This window comes from Fusarium venenatum (assembly GCF_020744135.1).
Source record: "Fusarium venenatum strain MPI-CAGE-CH-0201 chromosome Unknown EDB82scaffold_4, whole genome shotgun sequence".
Taxonomy (NCBI): Eukaryota; Fungi; Ascomycota; class Sordariomycetes; order Hypocreales; family Nectriaceae; genus Fusarium; species Fusarium venenatum.
In genome coordinates this window covers 7,969,388-7,982,026 of record NW_027072132.1, presented here as the reverse complement: position 1 = coordinate 7,982,026, position 12,639 = coordinate 7,969,388, and the positions used below count along the sequence as shown (strand labels likewise).

The window sequence follows — 12,639 nt, the reverse complement described above, 5'->3', positions numbered from 1 at the left end:
CTTCAACGTGGCCTTGCACGCTCTGACACTATATGTTCTGCGACCAATCACAGCGATTCTAATGGAAGTACTACGCCGTACATTTGCAGGTAAACCCTCATTCGTCTCCACTTCAATTCTTCTTAGCGGTTGCAGTCGGAGTTATTACCAACATAGGAGACTATAATGCATATACAAATAGCGACTCCTCATCCTACCTCGTCCCTTTCGAACGTCATTCTCAAACTTGTGGTATGAACAATATGAGTAACGAAAGTGGAAGCTCGACAGGACTGCTGCGTGATATCGTCCAGCTTGTCGCCGACGAACCCAAGACCGCCATTGGTACTGTAGTTGTTGGTTTTCTTATCATCTTCATCGTGAACACATTCAGAGCATGGTATCGACTATCTCATGTACCGGGGCCATTCTTTGCAAGTTTCTCTAGATTATGGCTACTGAGAGCATCGATGAGGGCCCAGCAGCCTATGGAGATACAAGCTGCTAATGAAAAGTACGGTACGGACAACGATGCACTGTTACATACCCTCGATACAGTTACTAAGAAATGATGTGTAGGATCCCTGGTTCGTATTGGGCCCAATGAGTTAGCAACAGACGACGCCAAGCTGCTCAAGAGAATCCACTCTGGTCGTTCATCTTATACCAGAGGACTGGGTACAAAAAGCCACGGTTGACAGTCTCCAAGTAACATACTGACAAGTTTAGGTTTTGAGTCTATGCGCTTTGAGCCAGGCAAAGACAACCTATTCTCGATGCGAGATGAAGAAGGCCACAGGAAGCTACGTAACAAGATGGCAGCTGGTGTACGTCTCGTCTTTCAACGTCTACAAGTCCACTAACAAACTGAATCTTGATTTTAGTACTCTGGCAAAGAAAACCCTTCCCTGGAGGGTTCTGTCGACTCAGTGATCGCCAGTTTTATTACGCTCCTTGAAACGAAATATTTGTCGACTGAAAACGAATACCGTCCCATGGATTTTGCTGAGAAAGCTCAATTCTTTACTCTCGATGTTATCAGCGATCTTGCTTTTGGACAACCTTTCGGATACTTGACGAAGGACGAAGACGTGTTTGACTTTCTCAAAATTACAAGGGCTTTCTTTCCATTCACCGTTACCATTGGGAACTTACCGTGGATGATATCTCTGCTTCACTCTCGTTTGTTCAGTGGTCTTGTGCCAAAGGATACTGACAAGGTTGGGTTTGGTGCCTTCATCGGGTAAGAAGTACCCCCAAGTAGTATCGGACAAGATTGACTTTGTAAAGTGTTGCCAAGAAAAAGGTTGCGGAACGGTATGCACCGGATGCAGCCTCACATGCTGACATGCTAGGGTCTTTTATCAAGAACGGACTTGACCAGGAACAGACATCTCGCGAATCACTGCTGAATGTCGTTGCTGGAAGTGAAACAACCGCCACTACTATTCGCATTATAATGCTATGTATATTGACCAATCCAGCTGCGTACAGACGCCTTCAACAGGAAATTGACGATGCTGCCCGGGCTGGAACAATTTCAACTCCGATCACTGATGCGGAAGCTCGCAACCTGCCTTTTCTTCAAGCCACCATCCAAGAAGGTCTTAGGTTTAAAAACCCTGCAACAGCACCTCTTTATAAGGAGGTCCCGAAGGAAGGCGACACTATCAACGGCATGTTCATCCCCGGAGGCACTCAGATTGGAATATCTGCATTTGGAGTCTACCACTCTAAGAAGGTTTTTGGTCCGGATGCGACCGTCTTTCGGCCCGAGCGTTGGTTAACCGCTGAGCCCGAACAACTAGAGCTAATGGCTGAGAGTGTTGCGCTCGTTTTTTCGAGTGGAAAATGGCAGTGTCTTGGAAAACCTGTTGCAATCATGGAGTTGAACAAGATATTTGTTGAAGTAAGTTTTTATTGCTGAGCGAATGAGGCATGTTGGGACTAATATAAGTGGTAGCTGTTGCGACGATTTGACTTTAGCATCGTCAAACCTGAGAAACCTCTTGATATCTTCAACGCTGTGAGTACCTTTACTTTAGCAGTAGAGTGAAAACTTACATATTTATCTAGGGTGTTTGGATCATTGAAAATTTCAACGTACGCATTACGCGACGCGAGATTCAGGCCTATCCCTGCGTAACCAAGTTGGGGTTAGACTAATTATTCAACACACGTCATGGTCTACTCGCTTAATCACTTGATGTAAATTTCCAGGTTAGATAACTCTAATAAGAATTATCAGATACGAGGGTTAGGGTTATATGCTTTATAAACGAATGCATAAAGTGTAATTTTATATGATCAACATCAAGTGTACTTGGGGGCCGTCTTACTGAATGGCAACGGCTACAAGTATTCCATTGTATCGAGTCCAGACCACAGAGCCACTCACACCAGCCTCCAAATAAGATACTCAAGCTGATGCTGTTTCAGGATAGGACTGAAAATTCGCTCTGCAATGCGTGTAGGCGGCTTGTCAGCCTTGGCAGTTGTCAAATAGCTAGAGATTCTGCAGATTCCTTCTAGTCTCTCCTCCTCGGCCAGTCTCATAGCGAATTCAAAAGCCGTCCTAGGAGGAGGAGGGTTGTTGCTCTTGGGAATCATAAGGATGCCGAAATCATCGATTGCAGACTGTTCGTTAGGTGTGGTTGAAAAGACTTCACTGGTCCGTGTATCCGGCTTAAGGATTTCCCCCCCTTTATGCTGCTCCCCAAGGTCAGACGACCAGGCTCGGAGATTTTGAGTTATTTTGACGTTCTCATCTATGAAGTTATGGCTTGTAGTGAAGACGATTGCTTCTTTTTGTCCAGGAATATTGACAAAGAAGCCAATGCCACCTTTCTCCACAAAGATCTTCTATTTGGAGACGGGACATACTTCGGAACTTTGGTAGTACTTGTTGGTATCATCCTTAGTAAATCTTAATCTCGCTATAGCTTGGCTAATAATAATGTCGCTGATGGATTTAAACATAACGAACCGGATCCTTCTCACGCTCTCGGCCAGCGTCGCCGCCTCGACGGTCTCGGTGCCAAAAATTCTGGGAAACTTCTGATGAAACCATAGTGTTTGGGTTTTCCTGGAGACATGCAGTTGATAAAGGGAGGCACTATCAGATCAATGATCAACCTGTGATACCAAGGAGCTCTAGACTTGCGCGTGAAGGTTAATTGATACCTCGGCCAAAGCTCGTTTGTAAATTTAACAGCCACTATTTACCCTGGAGTGAGCTGTTCTATTCGATGGGTGTTCTTTTCGTCCAAACTTCCAAGTGCGGTAACATCGTACTGAGACATGTGACTATAAAGATTCTCTTTTGCGAAACATAAACCACGAGGTAGCTCCCAGACAATAAATTCTAATGTAGAAGATCAAATGGTTTTCCCAAGTCTTTCTTCTGTCATAAAACTCATATCACTACGCCTCTTTGCACCTTAATCTTTCGCCATGAGCGGCAAAATCAGAAGTATTGCTCGTACCCTCCGCTATGCGAGCCACAACATCCTTGCCAACGGTCATCTTACTTCCTTGAGGTTCAAGGCCGTCGTCTTGTCGAGAAAGTCTACGATGGCGACGAACTCAAGGACCAGCGAATGGTTGCCGTTGGATTAAGAGAGGGCTCAACTGCGGGTTACGCCGTAGCTAATGACAGGGCGAGTACTCGTGACGAAAATACAATCTGAACAATTCCAATATGTGACAAAAAGACCTGGGCCGTGTACATCAATGACGAAGGCCTTATCAGGGTCAGTGAGTTCGATGAGGATTCTGAAGAGTGGGATGAAGACGAGCCGGAAGGCCTTTCTAGTGATATTTCCGTCAATAATCAAGGTCACATCACTGTCGCTGGTCTTCCTAGCACGAACTCGGTTCTTTATCAGGCAAATGTTGGGACTATCAAGACCATAAAGCATGACAAGGAGTCCAGTACTTGGACTGAGGAATTTGATATCCTTGGGGCAGCAGCAGTTGGTACTCCGATTGCCGGTTTTTCGACCGACAAGGCTCTGGTTGTTAGTTTCATCGAAGAAGACAACGAGATCCATACCCATACCCGTGACTTTGAGACCGGCGACTGGACAGGTAAGCATGGATCAAACTCCTCTCTGACATCAATCAATCTCACATCAAGCAGAACACAATATCCCCAAGTCGTCCTTTGACGATACTGTTGAAAGTCTGATAGGCGCCCAAGACCAAGACAGCGGCAATTTTGAGACCTATGTCTTAGCCAACGACACAGTCTATAACATCACCAAGACTGGCTATCGCGAAACCGTCAGCTCTTTCAATCGGGATGGAGACTTTGTGTCATACACCGAGGCCGAGTCTAGTGGCTGGTACGCCAACAACTAGGGTAACTATTGTGGTGGCTTTACCTGTTATCGCGACTGTAGCTGCGGCTGGGATGCCCTCGTCCAAGCTGTTTCCCTCGTTGGGGAATTTAGTTGGACAGTCCGATATGGGTGCTTCGAGTTCAAAAGCACCTTTCTTTCTTCTCATCATTAAGACATTTTAACTTACATTCACTCATAGATCCCATGGATCAATTAGTTAGTCAGACCTCCCCGTAGGTGCTTAGATAACAATATACTCTAACGTAATCGAGGCCTACTTCGTTGGTAGTCTAGCCATTGTCTGTAGTTATAATCATCCAGTCGACCGGAAGGTTACTCTCTCTGTACCAGTTGGCTAGATGGTACTGCGCGGTCAGGATGATGAATGGCGGGAAGACCCAGCCTTGCGCATATGCGCCTTAGATCACCGTTGCCTACTCTAGATTACCGGGCTGTGCTAGCTTGGCCTTGCCACGGCCATCCGAGGTAGCCACCAACATGCATGTAAAGATGATATTCATTATAAAGCCAGTCTCGTCGAAGTTGTAGGTATACTTATTTAGTATGCCATACTTGGCTTTAACGTTATAAACAAGTGTAAATCACTCAGAAATAACCTTTGGATTTTCGCATTTGGCTCTCTGATAATCAAATTTCCGAGAAAAACATATACAGAGCTCTAGCCGGTGTCCAACAAAATTAGAGGACCAGTTCTTGCTAATAGCTGACGCATCGCATGTGCAAAGCAGTTGGTTGGCCATATCTTTCACGCCACGTAATTTAGGCGGGAAAGATCGTGTACACAACTCAATCACATACTATACAATGTCCACTTCTTCTAGCTGTGTAAGCTTCCTTGAATCGGGTTCGATATCGTGTCGTGCAACAGCGCCATTGCGTCGTCGGCGAATGGTTCGATCAGATACCCCATAGATTTTTACTGCGGCCTGTATACTGAGATTTTAGTCTTTCTAAATAGCTTCAAGAGCTGGGTTAACCCTGGCTGTGTATGGAACCAAAGACATGTGTTATTGTGGTGGTTTTTGGATGCTGAATGTAAAATAAACGCGTCGCGTGGAGAAGTGCGCCTATTGAAAATAATTAGTAAGTGGATAAATTGAGAGGCGAGCGATTAACTAAGAATGATAACCAGCAATGCCGGGTTCAGTATTATTTACTGGTTAAGATAAAAGCAATACGATGGTACTTCATACGACCCCTGTTTATCGCGGTCCTCTCTTCCTAACTATGTACATGTTCCGAGTTAAATTTACTTTCGCGTTTTATCTCGACGGCTGAGCCGTCTTAACCGAGTCGGCCGCCTGTTGCACCAATTAGACGAACGACTCTGAGCATAGCCACGCGATCGACAGTCTGTTCATTCAGAATAACCTTGCAGAGTCATTTCTGTCTCAGTCTATCTCAGCAGGGCAGTGACGCACTGGAAGAGGTTTCAGATGTTGCTTTCAGCCATGGCTGAGATAATAAATCAACTGACTCAATAGTGGACTTGTCAGAAGTTAGTAATACAGCTAATTTTTAACTATAAAGCTTCACTGTGGATGTGATTTGCAGAAACTAAGCTGGTAGTATAGTAGGTCCTTTTGAATGTGCCTGTGGTTATATCTTTGTAGGATTTAATGCTAATCGAATGCTGGAAACATAGAATGCAAATGAGTATCTAAATATAGTTCTATAATAGGGCTAGCTTACTTTAAATGTTATACTTAGTTTCGTAATATTACAAGTGCCTTACTATGGTCGCTTTACAAGGCGCAGTGGCATTGAAACAGGTGATATTACAACTGGTAGAATGGATATTGATAGACTGATCTCATAACTTCCGGAAATACACAGACATTTCTGGTCAAATTCGGAGGTACATGGCAGATCTTACTTACTCGAAGCTAATGATAAAGATGAAACATAAGTGCTGTAGAGAGGATCAAGCCAGTAGCATCTCAGCCTCATCCTTTCAAGAATGGCAGTAAACCCCATTTAGGTGGGCTTGCTAGATTTGCCATCGAATTGGCCTAGATAATTGTGGCAATGGTCTCCTTTACAAACTGACGATCTTCGACAAGTACCTGGTCGTTGTTCATTCCTCATATTCACCCAAACACAAGGGAAGTAAGAATACCGATGGGAGATTTATAGTTGCATAACACAGACCGCGCACTACTTCTGGATGGAAGTTTTTCTTGTGAGTCCTGGTTCAGTCATAGAAACAACCCACCCCCACGGAGACCATTGCGTGGGAAGCGTTCAATATGTGAAGATGATGCAGCATTGTTTTGAAGAAGCCTCCGTGTCTCAATAACTGGAGAAAGTGATGTCACGCACATGTATATCGTTGTGAAGGTCAAGGGATACATAGTGTCCTCTGGCATCATAACCCCATCCTATACGAACCTCGACAGTTGATGAAGCGTGACGATTCTAAATTGAGCGGAACAGGGTTATCGGGTGCAGAATGGTGGAAACAAATTCCGATTGCTCGTATTTGTAAAGACTCGTCAGCCTGCCAAGCCTCAAAATGGTCGCCGAGCTGTTGATCTTGATCAGTGAGAACCCACGCGGCGGCCGACGCTAGGTACCAATCGACTGATCAACCCATGGCAAGCCAAATTCCCGTATCCAGGACTCTTTGCATCTTTAGGTATAAGAGCTAAATAGCTGCAACGCCATTGAGAAAAGTATGCTGAATGTTGAAAAATACAGTGCCAGCAATCATGCTTCTGGGACGCAACCGAGTCCTGACTTTGTACGCTCTTTTGGCTACTATCTGGCTGTCTTTGTTCCAGCTTTGTAGACTTTATACCTACTACGATCCGTCGTCCTTTTTCTACGATTCCCAAAAAGCTTACGAAACGCGATACACGGACCTGAGAGTAAAGGAAGCCGACCACCTCCTCGATATGATCGACAACGCTTCAATCGACGATAAGATATCGTATACCAACTCGTTAAACACTGATTTTAGCACACGAGGTCAAGAAAAGAGAATATGTGTCGGAATTCCCAGTGTCAAACGAGGGAAACAACATTTCCTGCCGAGAACCCTAGCGTCCCTGATGGAGGGCATCGATGCTAGAGAAAGAAACGCCCTTCGCATTGTCGTCTTACTAGCCGATGATGACCCGTCAAGTCATCCAGCGTTTGGTCAAAGGTGGCTTCATCAACTAGCTGATGAAATTCTATTGTATGGCAATGATTCCTCTCCGTTAGTGCCCGGTTCATATCGCTACGTGCAACCTATCAAGCTGAAGGGGGACAAAACGCTATCGAGAAACGACCGAGTACACCGTGACTACGCGACCCTGATGGAAGATTGCCGCAGAACGGGAGCAGGGTACTTCGCCCTTATGGAAGACGATGTCATCGCTGCTCGTCACTGGGCGAGTCGGCTACTAGACGGCTTAACATACCTCGAACGCACTGATAACACGGGAAAGTGGCTTTACCTCCGACTTTTCTACTCAGAAACATACCTCGGCTGGAACTCAGAAGAATGGCCCGAATATCTTGTCCGTTCGCTATGTTTCTACACCATAGTACTCTGCTTATACCTTGTTGTTATTACAGTGGACATGCGCCGACGGTCTAACGTCTCCTATCTCATGGCTCATAGACATGATGTACTCCATTTGACATTCTGGGCAGTCTCTTTTATCATTCTCTACTTCCTGGCTGGTAGACTAACTGTGGATCCTTACAAGGAGGGCATTTGGGAAATGCCCAACTATGGCTGCTGTGCACAAGGTCTTGTCATGCCAAAGCAGCATCTCCATGATTTGGAAAATGCGCTGCATGCAGCTTCGAACGAAATTGCGGGTGACTCTCTTATCGAGAAGTTCGCGGATGACCGAGTCTTAAAGAAGTATGCTTTAGTGCCAAGTGTCTTGCAGCACGTGGGTATCAAGGGTTCTTCGGATGCTCAAGGGAGCAAGAAGACCACGTGGAATTTCAATTTTGAGAGGGTTGTCTAATGGCATTGCGATACTCTCAGTCCTTAATTCGTTGCGGGAATAACCGAAATCAAGACATCGACACCCGATATCGGATGTCTATCATTACTCATTCACAATATGACACGATCTAACCATTGGTCACCGGGTATGAAAACTGCAGATCTTCTCCCCACAAACATCACAGCTACCCACGGTCGAGTTCTGGCAAGCTTCCAGTGATCGCCTACACCAACGTTTAAAGGTATTCTTGGGATGCGGCCAAGTCTGGTTGATCCAAGCTAGCTCTATGGCCATGAACAATTATGTCAACACTACGTGTTAACTATAAAACACAGTCCACGAAAATACATATCAGACTGACAATGAATGAAATGTTAACATCTGACTGATTTTGCGCCCAATGAGTCATCTCTTTAATTGTAACTAGGTATTGCTGGGCGACAGTGGATCCGTGGAAATGAATCTGAATTACAGTCTCTTCTCATTGCATTGTGTTTGCCACTCTTTCCAATTGCTGAAAGTTGAGTGATAAAGGAAGTGAGATCTAGCAAAGATAGATTACGCGGCGCCGAATTGATTGGTTACGATGTCGAGATTAGTAATTAGTCCAGGATATTTCGCTTACGACCTGTCCTGTATCCAAACGTCACAAGGAAGAGTAGTCCTGTGTCAAAAGCAGTTTGTCTGACGCAATTGGTAACTAGATTAAGGAAGTGAAAGTAATAAAAAACAATACAAAGGATAGTAAATATCAAATTGGCCCCGCAGCTACAATCCAACATGACTCTTACTCGTTGCTACCCTTCTCTTTGTCCTCCTCTTTGCTTTCGCCCGCTTGTGCCTCTGCCTTGGCCAGCTGCTCCTCGAGCTTCTTCTTTCGTTCGAGATTCTTCTCGTGTGCCTTCTTCTCTGCTGCTTGTTTCCTTACCTCACGTTTCTCGCTGATCAAATATGTTATATTTGCGATGACTGAAAATAGGCCCTTGAATGCAAGCTTGAAGTGAGAGAAGGCTTCGCGGAAATGTTCTTTGGTCTCGTCGTAGTTCGCTTGAGCCATAGTCGCTTTTTTCTTGATGCGATATGCTTTTTCGGCCTTTGCAGCTTGAGCATATTGCTCTGAAGCCACCTTACGGGTCGTCGCCAGATTCAGCATGGTAGCAGATGAGGTTGGGCGAGCTTTGGGAGTTTCTGTTGCCACTGTATCGTCTTCAGGCAATTGTCCTGCCTTCTGAGAATTGGAGCTTTTGGTTGTAGAAAACATTGAAAGAATGAGAAACAAATTGTATTAATGAGCGTGGTATAGAAGAAGTGCGTTGTCAAAGGGAGAGTGATGGAATGTTGAAAGGAAGTGCAATTTGAGACATAAGTTGCAATATACCACTGGAACTACATCCCTTTAATAATAGACATAAATTCATTTTTCAGATGCATTCCCCGTGCTCAAGATAGTGGTGTTTCAATTTGAGAAGGACGCTAAACGCACAATTAAAGTGAAGTGCATAAATGAAATATCAATCTATTTATAGGCTGGATTCATGCAAAAATGAATTATAACACATAACCCTCGGAATTTACAATGTTATCTCTTATAATGAACTATGTGAAAATATAATCTTAAGACTCTCTAGCGTTATGCAAGAAATGCTTATGCTCTAGTATGCAAGGTAAATTACACTGCTTTGTTTACATAGCAGACTGTGCGCTCTAAAGAGACTGCAAGGTGTTATTTACTACTTAATACCACGCACAATGAAACGCTACTATTTTTCGCTTCAACAGGAGCACAGATCATTAGACATATCGAGCCTTCCTAACTAGATGTTTAATCAACATGCTGTTGTAATCCGAACTATCTAATCCCGTAGCATTATCATGCCACCCTTCCAATCTCCCAACTCTTCGATATTGATCTTAGCAGTTTCCTTGAACCCAAACTTGCTGTAAAAGCTTTCAAGACCGGCCAGACTAATAAGCCAAGCAACCGACCCTTCCTGATCAACAGTTCGCAAGTCATCCTCAAGTAAAAATTGCCCAAGTCCTTGACCTTGAAGAAAAGGGTCGATAGCAAGTAATGCCAGATATTGGCCTTCTCGTCTTGCTGGGGTATCAAGTACCCTTGGCTCAACAATAGAGAGGCTACGCTCAAATGCTTCCATATTTCTAGGCTCAAATCCATGCACTGGGGAAAAAAGATTCTTAACAGAAGTGACAACTTTGACAAATGGACAGATCCAAAATGCTGGATATTTTGTTAGCTATCCGATCAAAAGCGTGGGGACTTTGTAACCTTACAGAGACTGGATATTTTTTGTAAAAATGAGTATGAGACTGTTGGTCGCTTCCACCAGGAGAAGCCAACAGGATAATCGTGCATATCAACGATCACTTTGAGCGAATAGCCCAGCGTCCAATACCGGCACAGATTTCTGCGGTAAGCCCATGTATAGAAGGACTCAGGTTCTTGTTTTCGTGTTGGAAAGAAGAACTCAATCAAGGGCTCGTTACCAAATGACCAGGCGTACAATCGAGTGACAGCAGGCACGTCAGAGTATGTCGCCGGTCGAATGCGGTATTTATTATAGGGTAAGGACGGTTGTGACATAGTGCATATAACTCCGTGCGCCACGACGGATTCGAGGGTTGGTAACAAATAATCAATTACTCAAACAACTTCCAAGGTAATATAAGAAGGGTAATAATGGAAATTTATTTGTATTATGTTACTAGGGCATTAAATCTCTGCATGCCTGACATGCCATTAATGATTATTAAGCTAAATGATAATGAGGTTTATACCGCATTCAGTTAGACTTCGTCAATATTTTACAAGGGCACAGAAGGGCCACCGTAGCCGCAGCACTCAGCTGTCAAAGTTGTGGTATGGACACTGAACAGACTCATTTTTATCCTGTAGGCATAACTGGCGAATCTCGCTTGTGCCAGCCGCACCGTAGTCTGTCAAGTCTGGGCTAATGCTTATTGTATCGTACTTCTGCAAGAGGTTTCGAACTTTGTTTTGTGCAGCCATTCGTTTTTCAGGAGTTTGAAGAAGTTTGTCCAGGACCCATTTCGGCTGCAGGGCAATTAATGGCACACTCATATGCCTGCTCCAGCGTTCTTGATGGGCCGGTGTCAACATGACCGGGAACACTGGCTCTCCATTGAAACAGAAAGTCCATTTCGCATCCTCTGTGTCTTGTGGGATGTCGTGTGGCCAAGCTTTCGGATCGCAAATACGAAGGCCTCGAAGCATGTCCCAGAAAGTTCGATTGTGCTCTTCGACAGTGCGTTCCTTCTCAGAAGGTGCGCTGATAATGACAAGGGATGTGTTTGGACCCAACGAAGTTGAGATACGTAGGTAATTGGTGAGAGCCAGCGCTATCTTGCGTACATTACGTGGTTCCGATGGGTTATCTGAGTCGAGGAACACAAAACGATGATCTCCTGATCGATAGCCCATCGTTGCATATACGCATGGAAACGTTTTCATGCCGTTCCCCTTGGCTAATATTGTGCTTTTGAAATCATGATATGCAAGTCCCTGCCAAGTATTCTCGTCGAATAGAACTTCGACATCATCTCTGACGACATGTTAGCTTTACAAAGTTAATCGAGTAGGATGGAAACAAACCTTGTCAAAAGCTCCGCATGTGAAGTTGGCAATAGTCTTAAGGTTAAGGCAACCGCATCCCGTTTCGATGGTGATTTTCTAAGTCTGAAATCGTTCGTTGCGGATCTCAGCTTCTTTATGAGATGGTTGATAGTTCTTTGGAATCGTATTATATCAGATAATATTGAAAATGCGACAACGAAAAGGATGGCATTGATTGCTAGTTGCATGATGCTACAAGATCAAAAAAGCTTAGACATATGAAACCAGAAAAAGACAGGTAGCTTCGAGGTAACGTCGTTTCAACTTATATTCGGTGTCATGATATTAGCAACATAAACACGTCTATAAATGTATCGATCGGCAAGCTGGAGCATAGGCCGAACGTGTCATTGATATGGATAGGCTCAGCTGATAGGTTCGGGCTGTGTTATTTAGTCGAGAAAATAAATATCTGACAGAGCCGTGACATGGCATTTCTTACAGCATTATGTCACTTTGCTATCATTGTGTTACTTATTGATCCAGCCCAAATCGAATCGATGCATGCGGCGTGCGATGATGCAGACATCCCTACCGGGATTTATGCTCCGATATAGACCACTACAGTGGAATTTCCCAGTGAATGGTGACACCGGCGTCTTGCCCTTTGGTGCTTTGCGTGCTTGGATATGCTAGTCTTCCCGCAATTGATCGATCTTTCAACACTCGATCCTAGTGAGGTGGCTTCTGGAAT

At 44.5% G+C, this 12,639-nt stretch overlaps 6 protein-coding genes across 6 annotated transcripts; 3 read left to right on the top strand and 3 right to left on the bottom strand.

Annotated features, from left to right (window-relative positions):
• The first annotated feature begins 148 nt into the window (after positions 1-148).
• Positions 149-2,400, top strand: EDB82DRAFT_453696 (cytochrome P450). Its single transcript, XM_025726079.2, has 7 exons — positions 149-498; positions 559-657; positions 709-806; positions 864-1,222; positions 1,270-1,888; positions 1,943-2,005; positions 2,056-2,400. Exons 1-7 carry the CDS (start codon positions 234-236, stop codon positions 2,143-2,145), a joined length of 1,593 nt encoding a protein of 530 aa, XP_025594614.2. The 5' UTR covers positions 149-233; the 3' UTR covers positions 2,146-2,400.
• A 1,032-nt stretch (positions 2,401-3,432) lies between these two features.
• Positions 3,433-4,341, top strand: EDB82DRAFT_548958 (uncharacterized protein; the record flags this gene model as incomplete). Its single annotated transcript, XM_065609535.1, has 4 exons — positions 3,433-3,460; positions 3,526-3,638; positions 3,693-4,068; positions 4,121-4,341. 4 exons carry the CDS (start codon positions 3,433-3,435, stop codon positions 4,339-4,341), a joined length of 738 nt encoding a protein of 245 aa, XP_065463663.1.
• A 2,713-nt stretch (positions 4,342-7,054) lies between these two features.
• On the top strand, positions 7,055-8,311 carry EDB82DRAFT_481819 (uncharacterized protein; the record flags this gene model as incomplete). The annotated part of the gene is made up of 1 exon (XM_025726075.1): positions 7,055-8,311. One exon carries the CDS (start codon positions 7,055-7,057, stop codon positions 8,309-8,311), a length of 1,257 nt encoding a protein of 418 aa, XP_025594611.1.
• A 769-nt stretch (positions 8,312-9,080) lies between these two features.
• Positions 9,081-9,554, bottom strand: EDB82DRAFT_481818 (uncharacterized protein; the record flags this gene model as incomplete). Its single annotated transcript, XM_025726074.1, has 1 exon — positions 9,081-9,554. The coding sequence occupies one exon, from the start codon at positions 9,552-9,554 to the stop codon at positions 9,081-9,083; it is 474 nt and encodes a 157-aa protein (XP_025594610.1).
• A 498-nt stretch (positions 9,555-10,052) lies between these two features.
• EDB82DRAFT_542485 (uncharacterized protein) lies at positions 10,053-11,010 on the bottom strand. Its single transcript, XM_025726073.2, has 2 exons — positions 10,586-11,010; positions 10,053-10,532 (listed from the first exon to the last, which is right to left on the bottom strand). The coding sequence occupies exons 1-2, from the start codon at positions 10,893-10,895 to the stop codon at positions 10,147-10,149; spliced, it is 696 nt and encodes a 231-aa protein (XP_025594609.1). The 5' UTR covers positions 10,896-11,010; the 3' UTR covers positions 10,053-10,146.
• EDB82DRAFT_518690 (YqcI/YcgG family-domain-containing protein) lies at positions 10,995-12,375 on the bottom strand. Its single transcript, XM_025726072.2, has 2 exons — positions 11,925-12,375; positions 10,995-11,874 (listed from the first exon to the last, which is right to left on the bottom strand). Exons 1-2 carry the CDS (start codon positions 12,131-12,133, stop codon positions 11,154-11,156), a joined length of 930 nt encoding a protein of 309 aa, XP_025594608.1. The 5' UTR covers positions 12,134-12,375; the 3' UTR covers positions 10,995-11,153.
• Between the last annotated feature and the right edge of the window lie 264 nt (positions 12,376-12,639).

What these genes read in the sequence shown, in the direction of transcription:
- EDB82DRAFT_453696 (XM_025726079.2), top strand. Translation starts at nt 234, where the DNA reads ATGAACAATATGAGTAACGAAAGTGGAAGCTCGACAGGACTGCTGCGT. An exon ending in AGCTGCTAATGAAAAGTACG is followed by an intron (nt 499 to 558) that starts GTACGGACAACG and finishes AATGATGTGTAG; the next exon opens with GATCCCTGGTTCGTATTGGG. An exon ending in GGGTTTGGTGCCTTCATCGG is followed by an intron (nt 1,223 to 1,269) that starts GTAAGAAGTACC and finishes GACTTTGTAAAG; the next exon opens with TGTTGCCAAGAAAAAGGTTG.
- EDB82DRAFT_518690 (XM_025726072.2), bottom strand. Translation starts at nt 12,133, where the DNA reads ATGCAACTAGCAATCAATGCCATCCTTTTCGTTGTCGCATTTTCAATA. An exon ending in CATGCGGAGCTTTTGACAAG is followed by an intron (nt 11,875 to 11,924) that starts GTTTGTTTCCAT and finishes ACATGTCGTCAG; the next exon opens with AGATGATGTCGAAGTTCTAT.
- EDB82DRAFT_542485 (XM_025726073.2), bottom strand. Translation starts at nt 10,895, where the DNA reads ATGTCACAACCGTCCTTACCCTATAATAAATACCGCATTCGACCGGCG. An exon ending in ACAAAAAATATCCAGTCTCT is followed by an intron (nt 10,533 to 10,585) that starts GTAAGGTTACAA and finishes CAAAATATCCAG; the next exon opens with CATTTTGGATCTGTCCATTT.